The sequence below is a fragment of the Thunnus maccoyii genome, chromosome 20 (genome assembly GCF_910596095.1).
Source record: "Thunnus maccoyii chromosome 20, fThuMac1.1, whole genome shotgun sequence".
In the NCBI taxonomy this organism is placed as follows: Eukaryota; Metazoa; Chordata; class Actinopteri; order Scombriformes; family Scombridae; genus Thunnus; species Thunnus maccoyii.
This window is the reverse complement of record NC_056552.1, coordinates 6,998,685-7,011,165: the sequence shown is the minus strand read 5'-3', so window position 1 is coordinate 7,011,165 and position 12,481 is coordinate 6,998,685. Positions and strand designations below refer to the sequence as shown.

The window sequence follows — 12,481 nt, the reverse complement described above, 5'->3', positions numbered from 1 at the left end:
TGCTTGTGCAGAGAACCTTTCACACCTGTGTGCAGTTTAAGGTGCTAATGACTACAGGTGGGCAGATTGTACATTAGTGGTGTTGCTGGCTTCAGCTGCTTTTCCCCTGGAGATCCCTGCTCAGACTGGCCTCAACAATCTCTGCTAATCCCACCAGGTAACTTTCAAAGCTTCTCCTAATGAACCTTCATCTCACTGCCCAGCAGAATCTAATCATTCACACAAAGCAGCCATGTTAGAAGTTTAGCGTTGTGTTTGGTTTGGTTTGCTAAGTAAATGCATGGAGTGGGTAAATGTGTTTGTCAGAATGTACTGATCATACCTGTAATTCACCTACAGGTCTAAATGTGTCTTTAGATGATTAGACTTGAAAAAAATAACTCATCTGAGAATTTCACAACAATTCCTTGTTTTCCCCTCAAGGCCTGTTATAATCATTTAGGATTTACAAGCCTGAAAGTGAGATTATGTAGCTTTTAAAAGATTAAATCTTCCTCTCACAAATGAAAGCATTAATTCATAAGAAAAAAACATGTCAATGCACTGAAGGTTTTCTTTGTTACTACTTTGCCTTACTTGATCTGGTTTGACCTTGATCTGGTAGTTTATTGTTAACTATGTTGTTGTTTGCTAACATCAGCAAACTTGGATATTGCTGCATAACTAAGTCAGTTTGCTGTCTTTATGATTGTTACTGTTACATGTTAGTCTTTACCATCATTTTGTAATTTTTTAGTGTTCACAGTGGCTGCTGTTGAGCAAATGTTACATAGGCTGTGTTGGAAATCACTTTGTATTTACTAAATAATACGTTTTTATCTACCTTCTGCCATTTTGAGTGAGTAAACTTACTGTATTTTGCAGTCAAAAATTGCACAGTTCAAACTCTGTTTTATAATTTGTGATCTAATGTGAGGTTCAGTTTCACCTGATCTCTCTTGGTTTAGCATAAGCAAGTAAAACGGACACAGGAACGAAAGGTGTTTTTGTTTTTTTTAAATTATCAGGCCAAAATTCTTTTTAGATGGGCATTTTCATTCAAATCAGTGGTGATAAAATTTTGATAATGGTTGGATAATGATTTTAAGAAGCTTAATGCATTGCACAATACACTCTTAATATTACGGCATGTGATCCTGATCAGTTTTGATGCCTGTGCTGTTTTTTTTTTTTTTTCTCTTTTTTTTTTTTATCAGTGATAGTGGCCAAGGTTCAAAGGTTTCTTTAACTCTGTCAGGCTGGTTTTTTTTTATGAGTTGTCATTCTCCATGTATCACGCTTCAGAGCAGAGGAAGAGGATCTGCTGTGCACACACACACCACATACCTGCCTGTCAACTGGGAGCAGGGTGGAAAACCTGAGAAGACCAGCGGCAGGTAGGTCGCCAATGTAACATTTGCTGTGACATTGGTCATTTTAATCAATTTACTATGCTGTCAAGGTCCATTCTTACTGTTATTGGATTTATCAGTGTTGTACAACAGCCAAAATATTTTTAAAGTTTTGTCGATTTGTGTTTATAATCCCAGATGCATACTGATGTTTCTCACTGTTAACAAGCAGCAACTTTTCCTGTTTGTTTATTCTTACTTGAAACCCTAATTGCCATACAAATGCTATGAAACATGCTTGATCCCTCTTAGTATTTTCTCAGAAAATAATTGACCTTGACCTTAGTGATGTTGACAATTATGATACTGGACCCAATATGTATCAAAGGTCAAAACTTAATGCATATAGAAGGTGAAACAACTCCTTCAGATGTCTTTATCTCATGCAGCATCCGTTCAACAGTTGTTCCACAGATAATCAGTGTATGTCAATACTCAAATATTTTGCTGAGTCTACTATCACTGTGCTGTATACATGCACTGTATTGTTGATATTCTGAGCTTTTAATGGCTAGGACTCTTATCTTGAGTGATTAGGAGTAGTGGTTGTGAAATGTTGACTTTGGCCCCGAGAGACGATAGAGTGAAGGAGCTCAGTATTGCATAATAGGAAAGTCTTGAATATGGCATAGTTTGACTTGGTTATATTTATCAATTAACCCATATTAAAGGGATAAATGGCTAAATAATATCCCTATATTTTTCTGTCCCAGCAACCATTGCACCATGGAATTCCTTTTCCAGTTGCTCTTCTCCCCTCTCCCGACCCCGGCCATCATCTCCCTGTTTGCCCTGGCAGCTGCGACCCTGTTTTACCTCAACACACGACCCAGTCCCCTTCGGACCCCTGCTGACCTCAACAGCCAAACAATAGGTATCAAGGTAAAGAGCGTAAGGCTGTCTGTATATCCAGATGCATGCACAAATGTGTTGGCGACTGAGCATGCTTGTTTTCCTACAGTAATGTGGGAATTGAAGATGGAAAAATGAAATGTTGAAATTTTACAATGTGAGTGCAAGACTGCTGTTCATTCTCCGATTCTTATGCTTCACATCCTTAGGATGGAGCAAGGAAGGCTGCATTTCTTGATAACAACAACCTGATGTCTTACTACTATAATGACGCCCAGACCATCTACGAGGTTTTTCAGAGGGGACTGAAGGTTTCAGGTGATATAAATTTTCTTAACTTTCTCTAATTGATTGCTCTCAGAAAATGGGCCTTTATGCTATCAGCCTCCTATTAGCTCTTGTATGCCAGCAATCTATTTAAACTTTTCCTCCCTTTTTTGAAATGAATGGCTATGGTAAGGATAGAAATATGGACGATGCCAAGGATAAAGGTTTCAAGTAGGAGATTGATTGTGTCATGACTTAAACTCAAAGTATTTTAAGGTGTGTTCTCCATTTTTACATAATCTGACTTGAAACTTATCATATACAGTATAAGACATTTTAGATTAAAGGAACAGTTTTTGTAAAATGTGCTTATAAGCTTTGCTGGGAGTTTGATGAGAAAACTGAGATCTGTATGCTAAATATGAAGCAACAATCAGACGCTTAGCTTAGCATAGAGACTGAAAATAGGGGTGGAAACAGCTAGGCTGTCTCTGTCCAAAAGTACAAAAAACACCTTGAAGCACCTCTCAAACTCACTAATGTTTTAATTTGTACAGAAACTGAAGTATAAAAATGACAAGCAGCATTATGTACAATTTCTTGGCTGGTTGCAGGGATCAGGAAATAGTTTGGCAAATAAACATACAAACTGTTGTTTGTGGCTGTGGCTTCATATTTAGCAGACAGACATGAGTCGTATCATTCGTCCAAAATGCACTGCTGTGGCGCTTCATTATTGGTTTAAATAACAACTGCAATGTGAGTTTGATGTTGGTCCCGTTTCTCATTTGCAGGTAATGGACCATGCTTGGGCTACAGAAAACCAGGAAAGCCATACCAATGGCTGAAGTACAGACAGGTAAAACAACACACAACACCCATCAACACATTTCCACATGGTGAAGTTAATCTGTTGTGAATTGCAGCTGACCTTTCCTCCACTTCCTCTCTATGAAGGTGTCCGACAGAGCCGAGCACCTGGGGTCAGGGCTCCTTCATAAGGGTTTGAGGGCACACGCGGACACTTTTATCGGCATATTTGCTCAGAATAGACCTGAGGTAAGTGAGGGGATAACTGAGTGAAGTCTGTTTGTCTGCTGTTGTAAAGAGAGCATTTTTCACTCTAACTGACCATAACTTTGCTGTCTCACTGTTTCATGGGTCATTCGCAGTGGATTATTGGTGAACTGGCATGTTACACGTACTCCATGGTAGCAGTTCCCTTGTACGACACACTGGGTCCTGAGGCTCTTGTATTCATTATCGACCAAGGTAATTGGAGCCTCTCTGCCTTCTAATGCTGCTAATTACAGAGCCGAGTCTGAGTCCAGTAACTCAACGGGGCCCACAGGGATCTGTGTCGAGTGTGCTCTAATCTTTTCTCACTTATTTATCACACCCACTCCTTCAATCTGTGCTTCATTTTGCTTTTGATTATCTGATCACTTCTGGACAATTTATCACAAGACAAAGAACATGACTATTAACAGTAGGTTTACTGTTTTCAATACTACTGCTTGTCTTGCCTTTTTTTTTTTTTTTTATAAATCTTGTCTTTTATTCTGTTAATCTTCCTGGCTGAAACTATAACATAATAATAACTTGGAATTTAATCTAGTGCATTTGCTTGCCTCATAATATTAGCAGTACTTGTGTCAACTATGCTACTGTTCTGTCAATTTTACTGGTAATACAGCTTAAATGTTCTTCTTTTCAGCGGAGATCTCCACTGTGCTTTGTGACAATCAAAACAAAGCAGAAACACTGCTGCAGAACCGGGAAAAAGGCCAGACTCTGGTTCTCAAAACCATCGTCATCATGGACCCTTTCAACTCCGAGTTGGTCGAGCGCGGAACAAAGTGTGGCGTGGACGTTGTGTCCATGCAGGATGTGGAGGTAATGCATGCTAAACACAAATGAGTGGTAACTGTTACTGGTGAGTCACTGCTTGTGTTTATACTGGCTTCACTGTTTTACAGCTGTACTTTCCACTAATGCTGTTTAGTAGAAGCACAAACATTGAAAACATGTTCTGTCTCTCTGTTCTCCAGGCTCTGGGGAAAAGTAACCATCAAAAGCCAGTTGTAAGTTTGAAAGTGATTACATAAATATATTAGAAACAAAGGCTGAGATTCATTAAGATGCGTGTTAAAACTGTTCTGTTGTCAACAGCCACCAAAGCCAGAGGACCTCAGTATTGTTTGCTTCACCAGTGGCACTACAGGTGATCATTTTGCATTTTTTGGGCTTTTATGTCATCAGCAGGGTATGATTTGAGAATTGTAAAAGACGCATTTCAAAGGTCATGTAAAATCATATTCATCCATAATGTTTGAGATTATACAGCTCATTCTGTGCAATCATAACCGACATAAGAGCAGCCATTGTTCCTTTTTAGCCATGCTAGGCTAGGGATGGCAGTGTGGGTTGGTTGGTCCACCATTTTGGTCTGACTGTATGAAATTTCATGGCAAACAATTAAAGTTGATATTTCAGACATTCATTTCCCCCTGAGGTTGAACTGTAATAAATTTGGTTATCCCCTGACTTTTCATCTAGCGCTTGTCTTATAGTCAAAATAATCTCTGGTTTTGGACCAAATGTCTGCAAAACCTCCTTGTGTTTCTAAAGTATTAGCTGAAATGAATTTTGATTTGTAAGTTTTAAAGGTGAAATATTTTTGTGCCTCTCTCAGGAAACCCCAAGGGAGCAATGTTGACCCATGAGAATGTGGTCTCTGATGCTGCAGGTGTCCTCAGAAGCTTTGAGGTACGTGTGAGAAAAGTGAATCCTTGTGAATGTTTCTTTTTTTTTTTTTTTTTTTTTTTTTTTTAAATTTCTAGTGTGAGAACTCAAAATATTTTGTGTGCATGTGTCTTGTAAATAAATCGATTGCTAACAGAGCCTCTGTTCGTCTCACAGACGTCAGTTGTTCCAACTACAAAGGATGTCAGCATTTCATTCCTGCCTTTAGCACACATGTTTGAGAGAGTTGTACAGGTGAGGTCCAAACTCCATAAGAACTTGATCAAAGATGATATATGGATTTATGAATACAAACATTGTAAGCATTTTTATGAATGCCACCTTTTTTTTTTTTTTTTTTTTTTTTTTAATTTTTGTTTCTTGTAGACCGTGATGTATGGCTCTGGGGCTAGGGTGGGATTCTTCCAGGGCGACATCAGACTGCTGCCAGATGACATGAAAACCCTGCAGCCCACCGTTTTCCCAGTAGTGCCTCGACTTCTCAACCGTGTCTACGACAAAGTTAGTGTTTTGTGTAGAGACACAACAGCCTCCCTCTTCCCTTTACTCATACTGTTTTCAACATCAACCTAAAATGTCTTTACTTTGAGAGATTTAATGTTCCTTTCTTGGGGGGGAAAAAAAAAATCCTAGGTTCAGAGTGGAGCCAAGTCGCCTTTCAAGAAATGGCTGCTAAACTTTGCTGTGGAGAGGAAATATGCAGAAGTGAAGGAGGGCATCATCAGGAACAACAGCATATGGGACAAGCTCATCTTCCACAAAGTCCAGGTACTACTCCTCTTCAAACTAGATGATATATTATAGAGAAGGAGGAAACTCACTAATTGGTGCATGCTTAACCTTGAATCTAGGAGTCTCTGGGAGGACGTGTGCGGATCATGGTGACAGGAGCAGCACCCATCTCTCCCGCTGTTCTCAACTTCCTCAGGGCTTCCCTGGGTTGCCAGGTAATGCACAGCTATACTCTTGCTGTACTGTGTCTTCACAAATTTGTTTTGAAGCAGGAAGTGTGTTAGGCACTTGACCTTCAATCCCACTACAAGGGATATTTTAGAGATTGAAACTTATTGCTTTAAGAAAACTAAATTCAGGTAACCAAATGCAGTACTTTCTGACCTCTAATTACTCTTCTTTGTAAACTATCTGGGAGAGGATTGAAAGAGAATCTGGTGTTGACTCAGTTTCTAAATCTGTATGACGTTTGAACCTTGGTAACCTTTTTTTGGTATTCTGCAACAAAACAACAATACAGTACTGCATGTGTTTGGGGGAGTAGAGATTGCACAACAGTGTCCAGCTGGTATTGATTGCTTCATGTTGTCATGATAACCTGGTCACACTGCCCTTACACTCCTCTGTTTTTTGATTGGTGCTCTTAGATCTTTGAGGGATATGGTCAGACAGAGTGCACAGCCGGCTGCACCTTCACCATGCCAGGAGATGCCACTTCAGGTATGTAGCTCAGAGGTAGCCTGACTTCAACCTCAACTGTCACATGTTTTCTACTTCCATGTAGACTTGGACCTGTTCTGTATGACTTTTTTAATTATGCTAAATCAGCTTGTTGGCATGTTTTTAAGGACTAAAACAACTTTTTTAAGATTTCAGTTTTGACAAGTAACGCTGACAATTCCTCAAAACGACTAGAATCAATAAGTTTCATAATGTATCAAATGACAGTGTGTAATGTGAGAGGCGTCACTAGTAGTGATGACCCTGCAAAGAATTATCACCAGATTCCCCTCAGCTTCATGGAGCTTTACGAGTTTCAGCTCATTGTTTAGCTGTCCAGCTGCAACTTTACCATTGTGGTTCACTCCGAGCGCTCTCGTAACCTCATTTTCAGTTGTGGTGTTTTGTTTTTGGAGGAAAAGCTCTAAAACTGTACATTACCTGCTCACCAGATGTCAAACAGACACAGTTAGTTAGACTAGCTGGTGAACATAGTGGAGCCTTTTAGCAGTTTAAGAGCCAGATATTTCCCTCATTTGGTAGAGAGCAAAAACAGAGCTAAAAGGAGGGTGAATATTGGAGTCACATTCACCAGATGGACAGAAACATGACTCCAAATGCAAGATAATGTTGCTTATTTACACATCCAGATGTTACAGAGAAACAGTTTGCTAACAAGTTCAACATATCAACTTAAAAGATGAGGATATGCCGGTGTTGCATTCATAACTTGTTTCTGATGCCCCTCAAGTGGCCAAAAAAAATTGCCTTGATGCAAATTTAAGATTAAGTATTTCAAATGACTGTTTACATGTTGTCCAAAATGTTCTGATGTGTTTACCACAGGACATGTTGGTGTGCCTCTGCCTTGTAATATTGTGAAGTTGGAGGATGTCGAAGAAATGAACTACTTTGCATCAAATGGTGAAGGGGAGGTAAGTTTGCGGAATGTCAATGGGTGGGGGGGGGGGGGAGGGGGAGAATGACGATATTCAAATAATTACAAGGTCTGAGAGAAGTTAAAAGAACAGGATCAAACTCAAGTGCTCCGGTTGGGTCCCCAATAAATCGCACACGTGTAACCAAAACTTTGTTTATCACTAATGCTAGATTGGTAGGAGGGAGTGTAACTTGACGTATTTCATGTATCCCTTAATAAAACTGGGTTATTTTGATGTTATTTGAGGTAACCTGAGTGAAAACTGGGCAGAAGGTTCATGATTTGTTGTAATATTAGTATGAATTGCTGCATATTTGTGGAGAACCAAACGCTATACAGTGAACCAGTCTCCTAATTCAACTGAGTCACAAGTAAACGGCATAAACTTGGTGTTAATCAAGGATCAGGATAATGTTTTACTTCCCCAATTTTAAAAGCTTCAGGAATACAAAATTGAGTTCACTGGTCTCAGTTTGTATTGTTTCTTGGTGGTCTTTTCCAGGTCTGTATCAAGGGTAGAAATGTGTTCAAAGGGTACTTGAAAGATCCAGAGAAGACTGCAGAAGCCTTGGATAAGGACGGTTGGCTCCACACTGGGGACATCGGAAAATGGCTGCCGGTAAGAACCAAAACCCAGATAACAGGAAAATGCCAGTGTAATTTTTCCCTCCAGTAAGTGTGAATGAGTCGAGATCTGTTCAAAGCTCATCACTGACAAAGTACAACCGCAGACAGCTCTGTACCATATGCATAGTGTTTGCGGATGCAGCCCTCAAGTCATTCTTCTTTAAGTTTGACAGGACCTGAGAGGACTTGAAGTGCTGCAATTTTACAAGAACAGTTTGGAAATATAATTACTCTCTTTTGCTTGCCAAGGGTAAGATAAGAAAAGTGGCATTGATCTTATCCATTATAACTCTTGGCAAGAAAGTGAATAAGGTTGGAACTATTGCTTAAGGAAGGTACTCAACTAATTACATATAGTTTAAAGATAAAGTTTGACACCTTGGCAAATACACTTACTTGCTTTCTTAAATGAGAAGATTGACCCCCCCCTTACATTTGTGCATTGAATATAAAGCTATAGCCTTGAAATGGTTAGCTTAGTTTAGCATGAGGAGTGACGACAGGGAGAAACAGCTAGCCTGGCTCTGTTGAAAGGTAATAAATCTGCCTACCAGCACCTCAAGGTCATGAATAACAAGTTTCCCTTTATTTCCAGTCTTTGTGCTAAGCCAAGTTGGCTGGCTGCTGGTTTTAGCTTCATATTTGGCATACAAATAAAAGTGGTATCAATCTTCATCTCATCGCACATAAGCGTACAGTATTTCCCAAAATATTGAACTTTCCCCTGGAGATAGTCCAGAGATAATCCATGTGGAAAACTATGAAAATACTTAATGTTCAACCTTCAGAGATGCATTGCTTTGATAATCGTCTTGGACTTGGACATGTTTTTTTAGTTCTTGTAACAATAACATTCACAAGTTATTTTCCCAATCTGTGTTGTGAATAGAGTGGAGTCCTGAAGATTATTGACCGGAAGAAGAATATCTTCAAGCTGGCTCAAGGGGAATACATAGCACCAGAGAAGATTGAGAATGTCTACGTACGCAGTGAACCTGTGGCCCAAGTATTTGTGCACGGAGACAGTCTACAGGTAAATCCAGCACCTTTGCCATGTATAGGTATACAGTATACACACACTGATCCCTCTGATAACACATTACTTTGTTCTGTGTCTGTAGTCCTGCTTGGTTGCAATTGTAGTCCCTGACTCTGAGGTTCTGCCGAGTCTTGCCAAGAAGCTGGGCTGCCAAGGCTCCATTGAAGACCTCTGCAAAAACACGGTAATGTTTCTGTCAGATTCCCTCTCTAGCACATGTGTAGGAGGGCATTTCTTAAGTTAGACAAAACAAACTAACACCAGGCAGATACTTGGGGATCCTGGGATATTATAATACAGAGTCTGTCTTCAAGCTTCAGTAAAAGATCTGTAATAACTGCAGTAAACATGATCATTAACACTAACAGAAGCCAGTTGGCATAGAATCGCATGCTTGCTGTAAAACCCATAAGGCAGGATATCTGCAAATAGTTGAATCTTAAAAGTGGAGCAGAGCAGTGAGTCTTTTTAGCTAAAGATTTTTTTTGTTGGAAAACTTCTAACAGTGATAACTTTTTTTGTGTTTGCAGGAGATTAAGAAAGCCATTCTTTCAGACATGACCAAACTGGGCAAAGAAGCAGGACTGAAGTCTTTTGAGCAGGTAACTCCTTCACATGAATTCCCCAAATGAAACAACTACTGTATGTGTATTGAATATACATGTCGGCCATTATCGGGATAACTTGCAATTATTGGTAATTGCTCAGCAGTCCAATGCTTTCCATGATGAAGAAATTAACCAAAACCAACAAATGAATATTTTGACTCAACAGAGTTCTGCAGGAATCTGCTCTCCTAGAGCTAATAATATTTGAGCACAAAGTTTCTGGTGTTCACTAAACCTGACTCAGTCCACCCTCTAGTGGTTAAAATGAGCAGTTAAATTAATGAAGACATAACTGTTTTTCACAGTGCAACATTGCTTTAAAATGAGACTGTCCTGTTTTTTTTGTTTTGTTTGTTTGTTTGTTGTTTTTTTTTTTTTTTTTAATTCAGTTTCCATCTTGGACATCCAAATGTAACCTTGTGCACCTTTTTTCTTTTTTTCCTACCTTATCCAGGTGAAAGATCTATACCTCCACCCAGAGCAGTTCACCATTGAGAACGGCCTGCTAACTCCCACGCTCAAAGCCAAGAGGGCTGAGCTCAAAACTCTTTTCCAGCCACAAATTGACAACCTTTACGCCAAAATCCAATAAATGGAACAAACCTACACCACCAACACATGTACTTTTGGTCACGTCTTTTTTTTTTTTTTTTTTTTTTTTTTTTTTTTTTTTTGGGGTGGGGGTGGAGGGTGGGGAGCAAGTCATTGTAGAGGCCTGAGTCACCTGAGACAAAGAGGTTCTGTTAAACTCATCTTCCTGCAAAACAAATAGTGCAGTGCAGTCTGGCCTCAGCTGGACAGACAAATTGGCTACAACCAGAGTGAATCATCCTTTTAACAGACCCAGAAACTGGGTACATCAAGTCAGTTTCACATGCTTAGAAAGCACTTTATGCGTGTGTTTTTATTGAAAAGCACTGTACCTTGTGTGACTGGTTTAATGTGTCAACACTGCCCTCATGTGCTACGGTAGAAACATGCTGTCTATCATTACTGTAATAAACTGTCAGTGTGTATCAGTACAAGAAGGAATTAATGGAAAAATACAGGTTTAATGTTTCACTTAAGTGTTGTGAATTATTTACCAATGAAACACACACATGGTTTACTGTGTTAACACTATAATGGGCTTATAAACTGTCCAGGGAGTCTCCTTGCCCTTCACCTACTGCATGCTCGTATAAACTTTAACTCCCATATTTTTTTATCTTCTATCAGAGCATTATTTGTTGCTACACAAATATTATGAAATGCAATTTTGTGATTTTTGTTTCTTATTTAGCAGTGCTTTTGAAACACAACTAAAGATATTTCCTACTTAGCAGAAATTGAAATTAAAGTGGAAAAATTAAATTAAAAAGTAAATGTGACTGAAGAAGGGTCTTTCAACAGCAACCATGTGCAATGCACTCAAACAAAACTCTTAAAGTAAGGCATGAAACTGAGCTTTTAAGTGTTTGGAAATGGAATTTTATTTTTTTTGAAATTTACTTACACTAAATATACATACATTGACAAATCATAACATGGGGAGAACAGACGGAAAAACAGAACAATAACAGCACTATGAGTAGGACAACACAGGGACAGGTACACAGGTGGGAAAGCTGGTTTAGATGTAGAACAATTTATAAAAAAAAAAAGTAGATTGTGACACATAGCGTTGTATAAAGATTTACAGTTTGGAAAGTGTTATAGGACTGACAGTATGAGACATGGAGATACAGGCAGTAGAAGAATCAGCTCTCAATATATTTTAAGAATAGTGACGAGAGTGTAGGTTTGGCATCTTGCATAGTAGCTGGCTTTCAACTTTTCATGCAAACATATTTTTTTTCCATTGGCAGGCATACAATTCCACTTATTTGAAGAATAAAGTTTCCAGTGGTTATGATCAAACATGTTTATTTACTACAGCCTATTTTGAGGAAATCAAACAAACCCAATTAAAGTCAAATCACTGTCTCAGAACTTTGTCTCTAATTTCACTATAACTACACAGTTCATTCCAGGAAACTTCAAGGAAATTATTAGGAAATAAAGGTTTGGTTGGAATAAAAGCTTGAAACTTACCTTTCATGTCCCATGCAGCTGCTGTACCTCTGCTTATGGGGTTAAAAATAAGGCTGCAACTAACTTTTACTTTCATTATTGATTAATCTGCCTACTGGTCGACCAACGACTAAGTTTGGTCTGTAGGATGTCAGAAAATGGTGTTTTCCAAAGCCCAAGATGCAACCTAAAAGGTCTTGTTTGTTCCTGACCAACAGTCCACAATCCAAAGATATTCAGTTTACTGTCACAGAAGACTAATGAAACCAGAACATATTCATATTTGTGAGGCTGGAACCAGGAAATTTGAGCATTTTTCATTAAAAGTGATTCAAAAGGATTGCTCAATTATCAAAATAGTCGATTAATCAAGTAACCTAACTGTTGCAGCTCTAGTTAAAAATAAAACTACAAATAAAAACAGTTCAGAAAACCTGTTAAAGTTCTCTTATTGGCCATTAAATGGGTGAAACATCAGGATGAGAAT

The 12,481-nt window shown here is 38.8% G+C and overlaps 1 protein-coding gene across 1 annotated transcript; it reads left to right on the top strand.

Annotated features, from left to right (window-relative positions):
- Positions 1-58: 58 nt before the first annotated feature.
- On the top strand, positions 59-10,561 carry acsl5 (acyl-CoA synthetase long chain family member 5). The gene is made up of 22 exons (XM_042397012.1): positions 59-157; positions 1,285-1,376; positions 2,105-2,273; positions 2,453-2,561; positions 3,305-3,369; positions 3,468-3,569; positions 3,683-3,782; positions 4,228-4,406; positions 4,562-4,594; positions 4,683-4,734; positions 5,206-5,279; positions 5,433-5,510; positions 5,643-5,777; positions 5,910-6,044; positions 6,128-6,223; positions 6,656-6,728; positions 7,575-7,663; positions 8,171-8,287; positions 9,185-9,328; positions 9,417-9,518; positions 9,865-9,936; positions 10,397-10,561. Exons 3-22 carry the CDS (start codon positions 2,118-2,120, stop codon positions 10,532-10,534), a joined length of 2,049 nt encoding a protein of 682 aa, XP_042252946.1. The 5' UTR covers positions 59-157; positions 1,285-1,376; positions 2,105-2,117; the 3' UTR covers positions 10,535-10,561.
- The last annotated feature ends 1,920 nt before the right edge of the window (positions 10,562-12,481 follow it).

What these genes read in the sequence shown, in the direction of transcription:
- acsl5 (XM_042397012.1), top strand. Translation starts at nt 2,118, where the DNA reads ATGGAATTCCTTTTCCAGTTGCTCTTCTCCCCTCTCCCGACCCCGGCC. An exon ending in TTGCTCAGAATAGACCTGAG is followed by an intron (nt 3,570 to 3,682) that starts GTAAGTGAGGGG and finishes GGTCATTCGCAG; the next exon opens with TGGATTATTGGTGAACTGGC. An exon ending in TGTTTGAGAGAGTTGTACAG is followed by an intron (nt 5,511 to 5,642) that starts GTGAGGTCCAAA and finishes TGTTTCTTGTAG; the next exon opens with ACCGTGATGTATGGCTCTGG.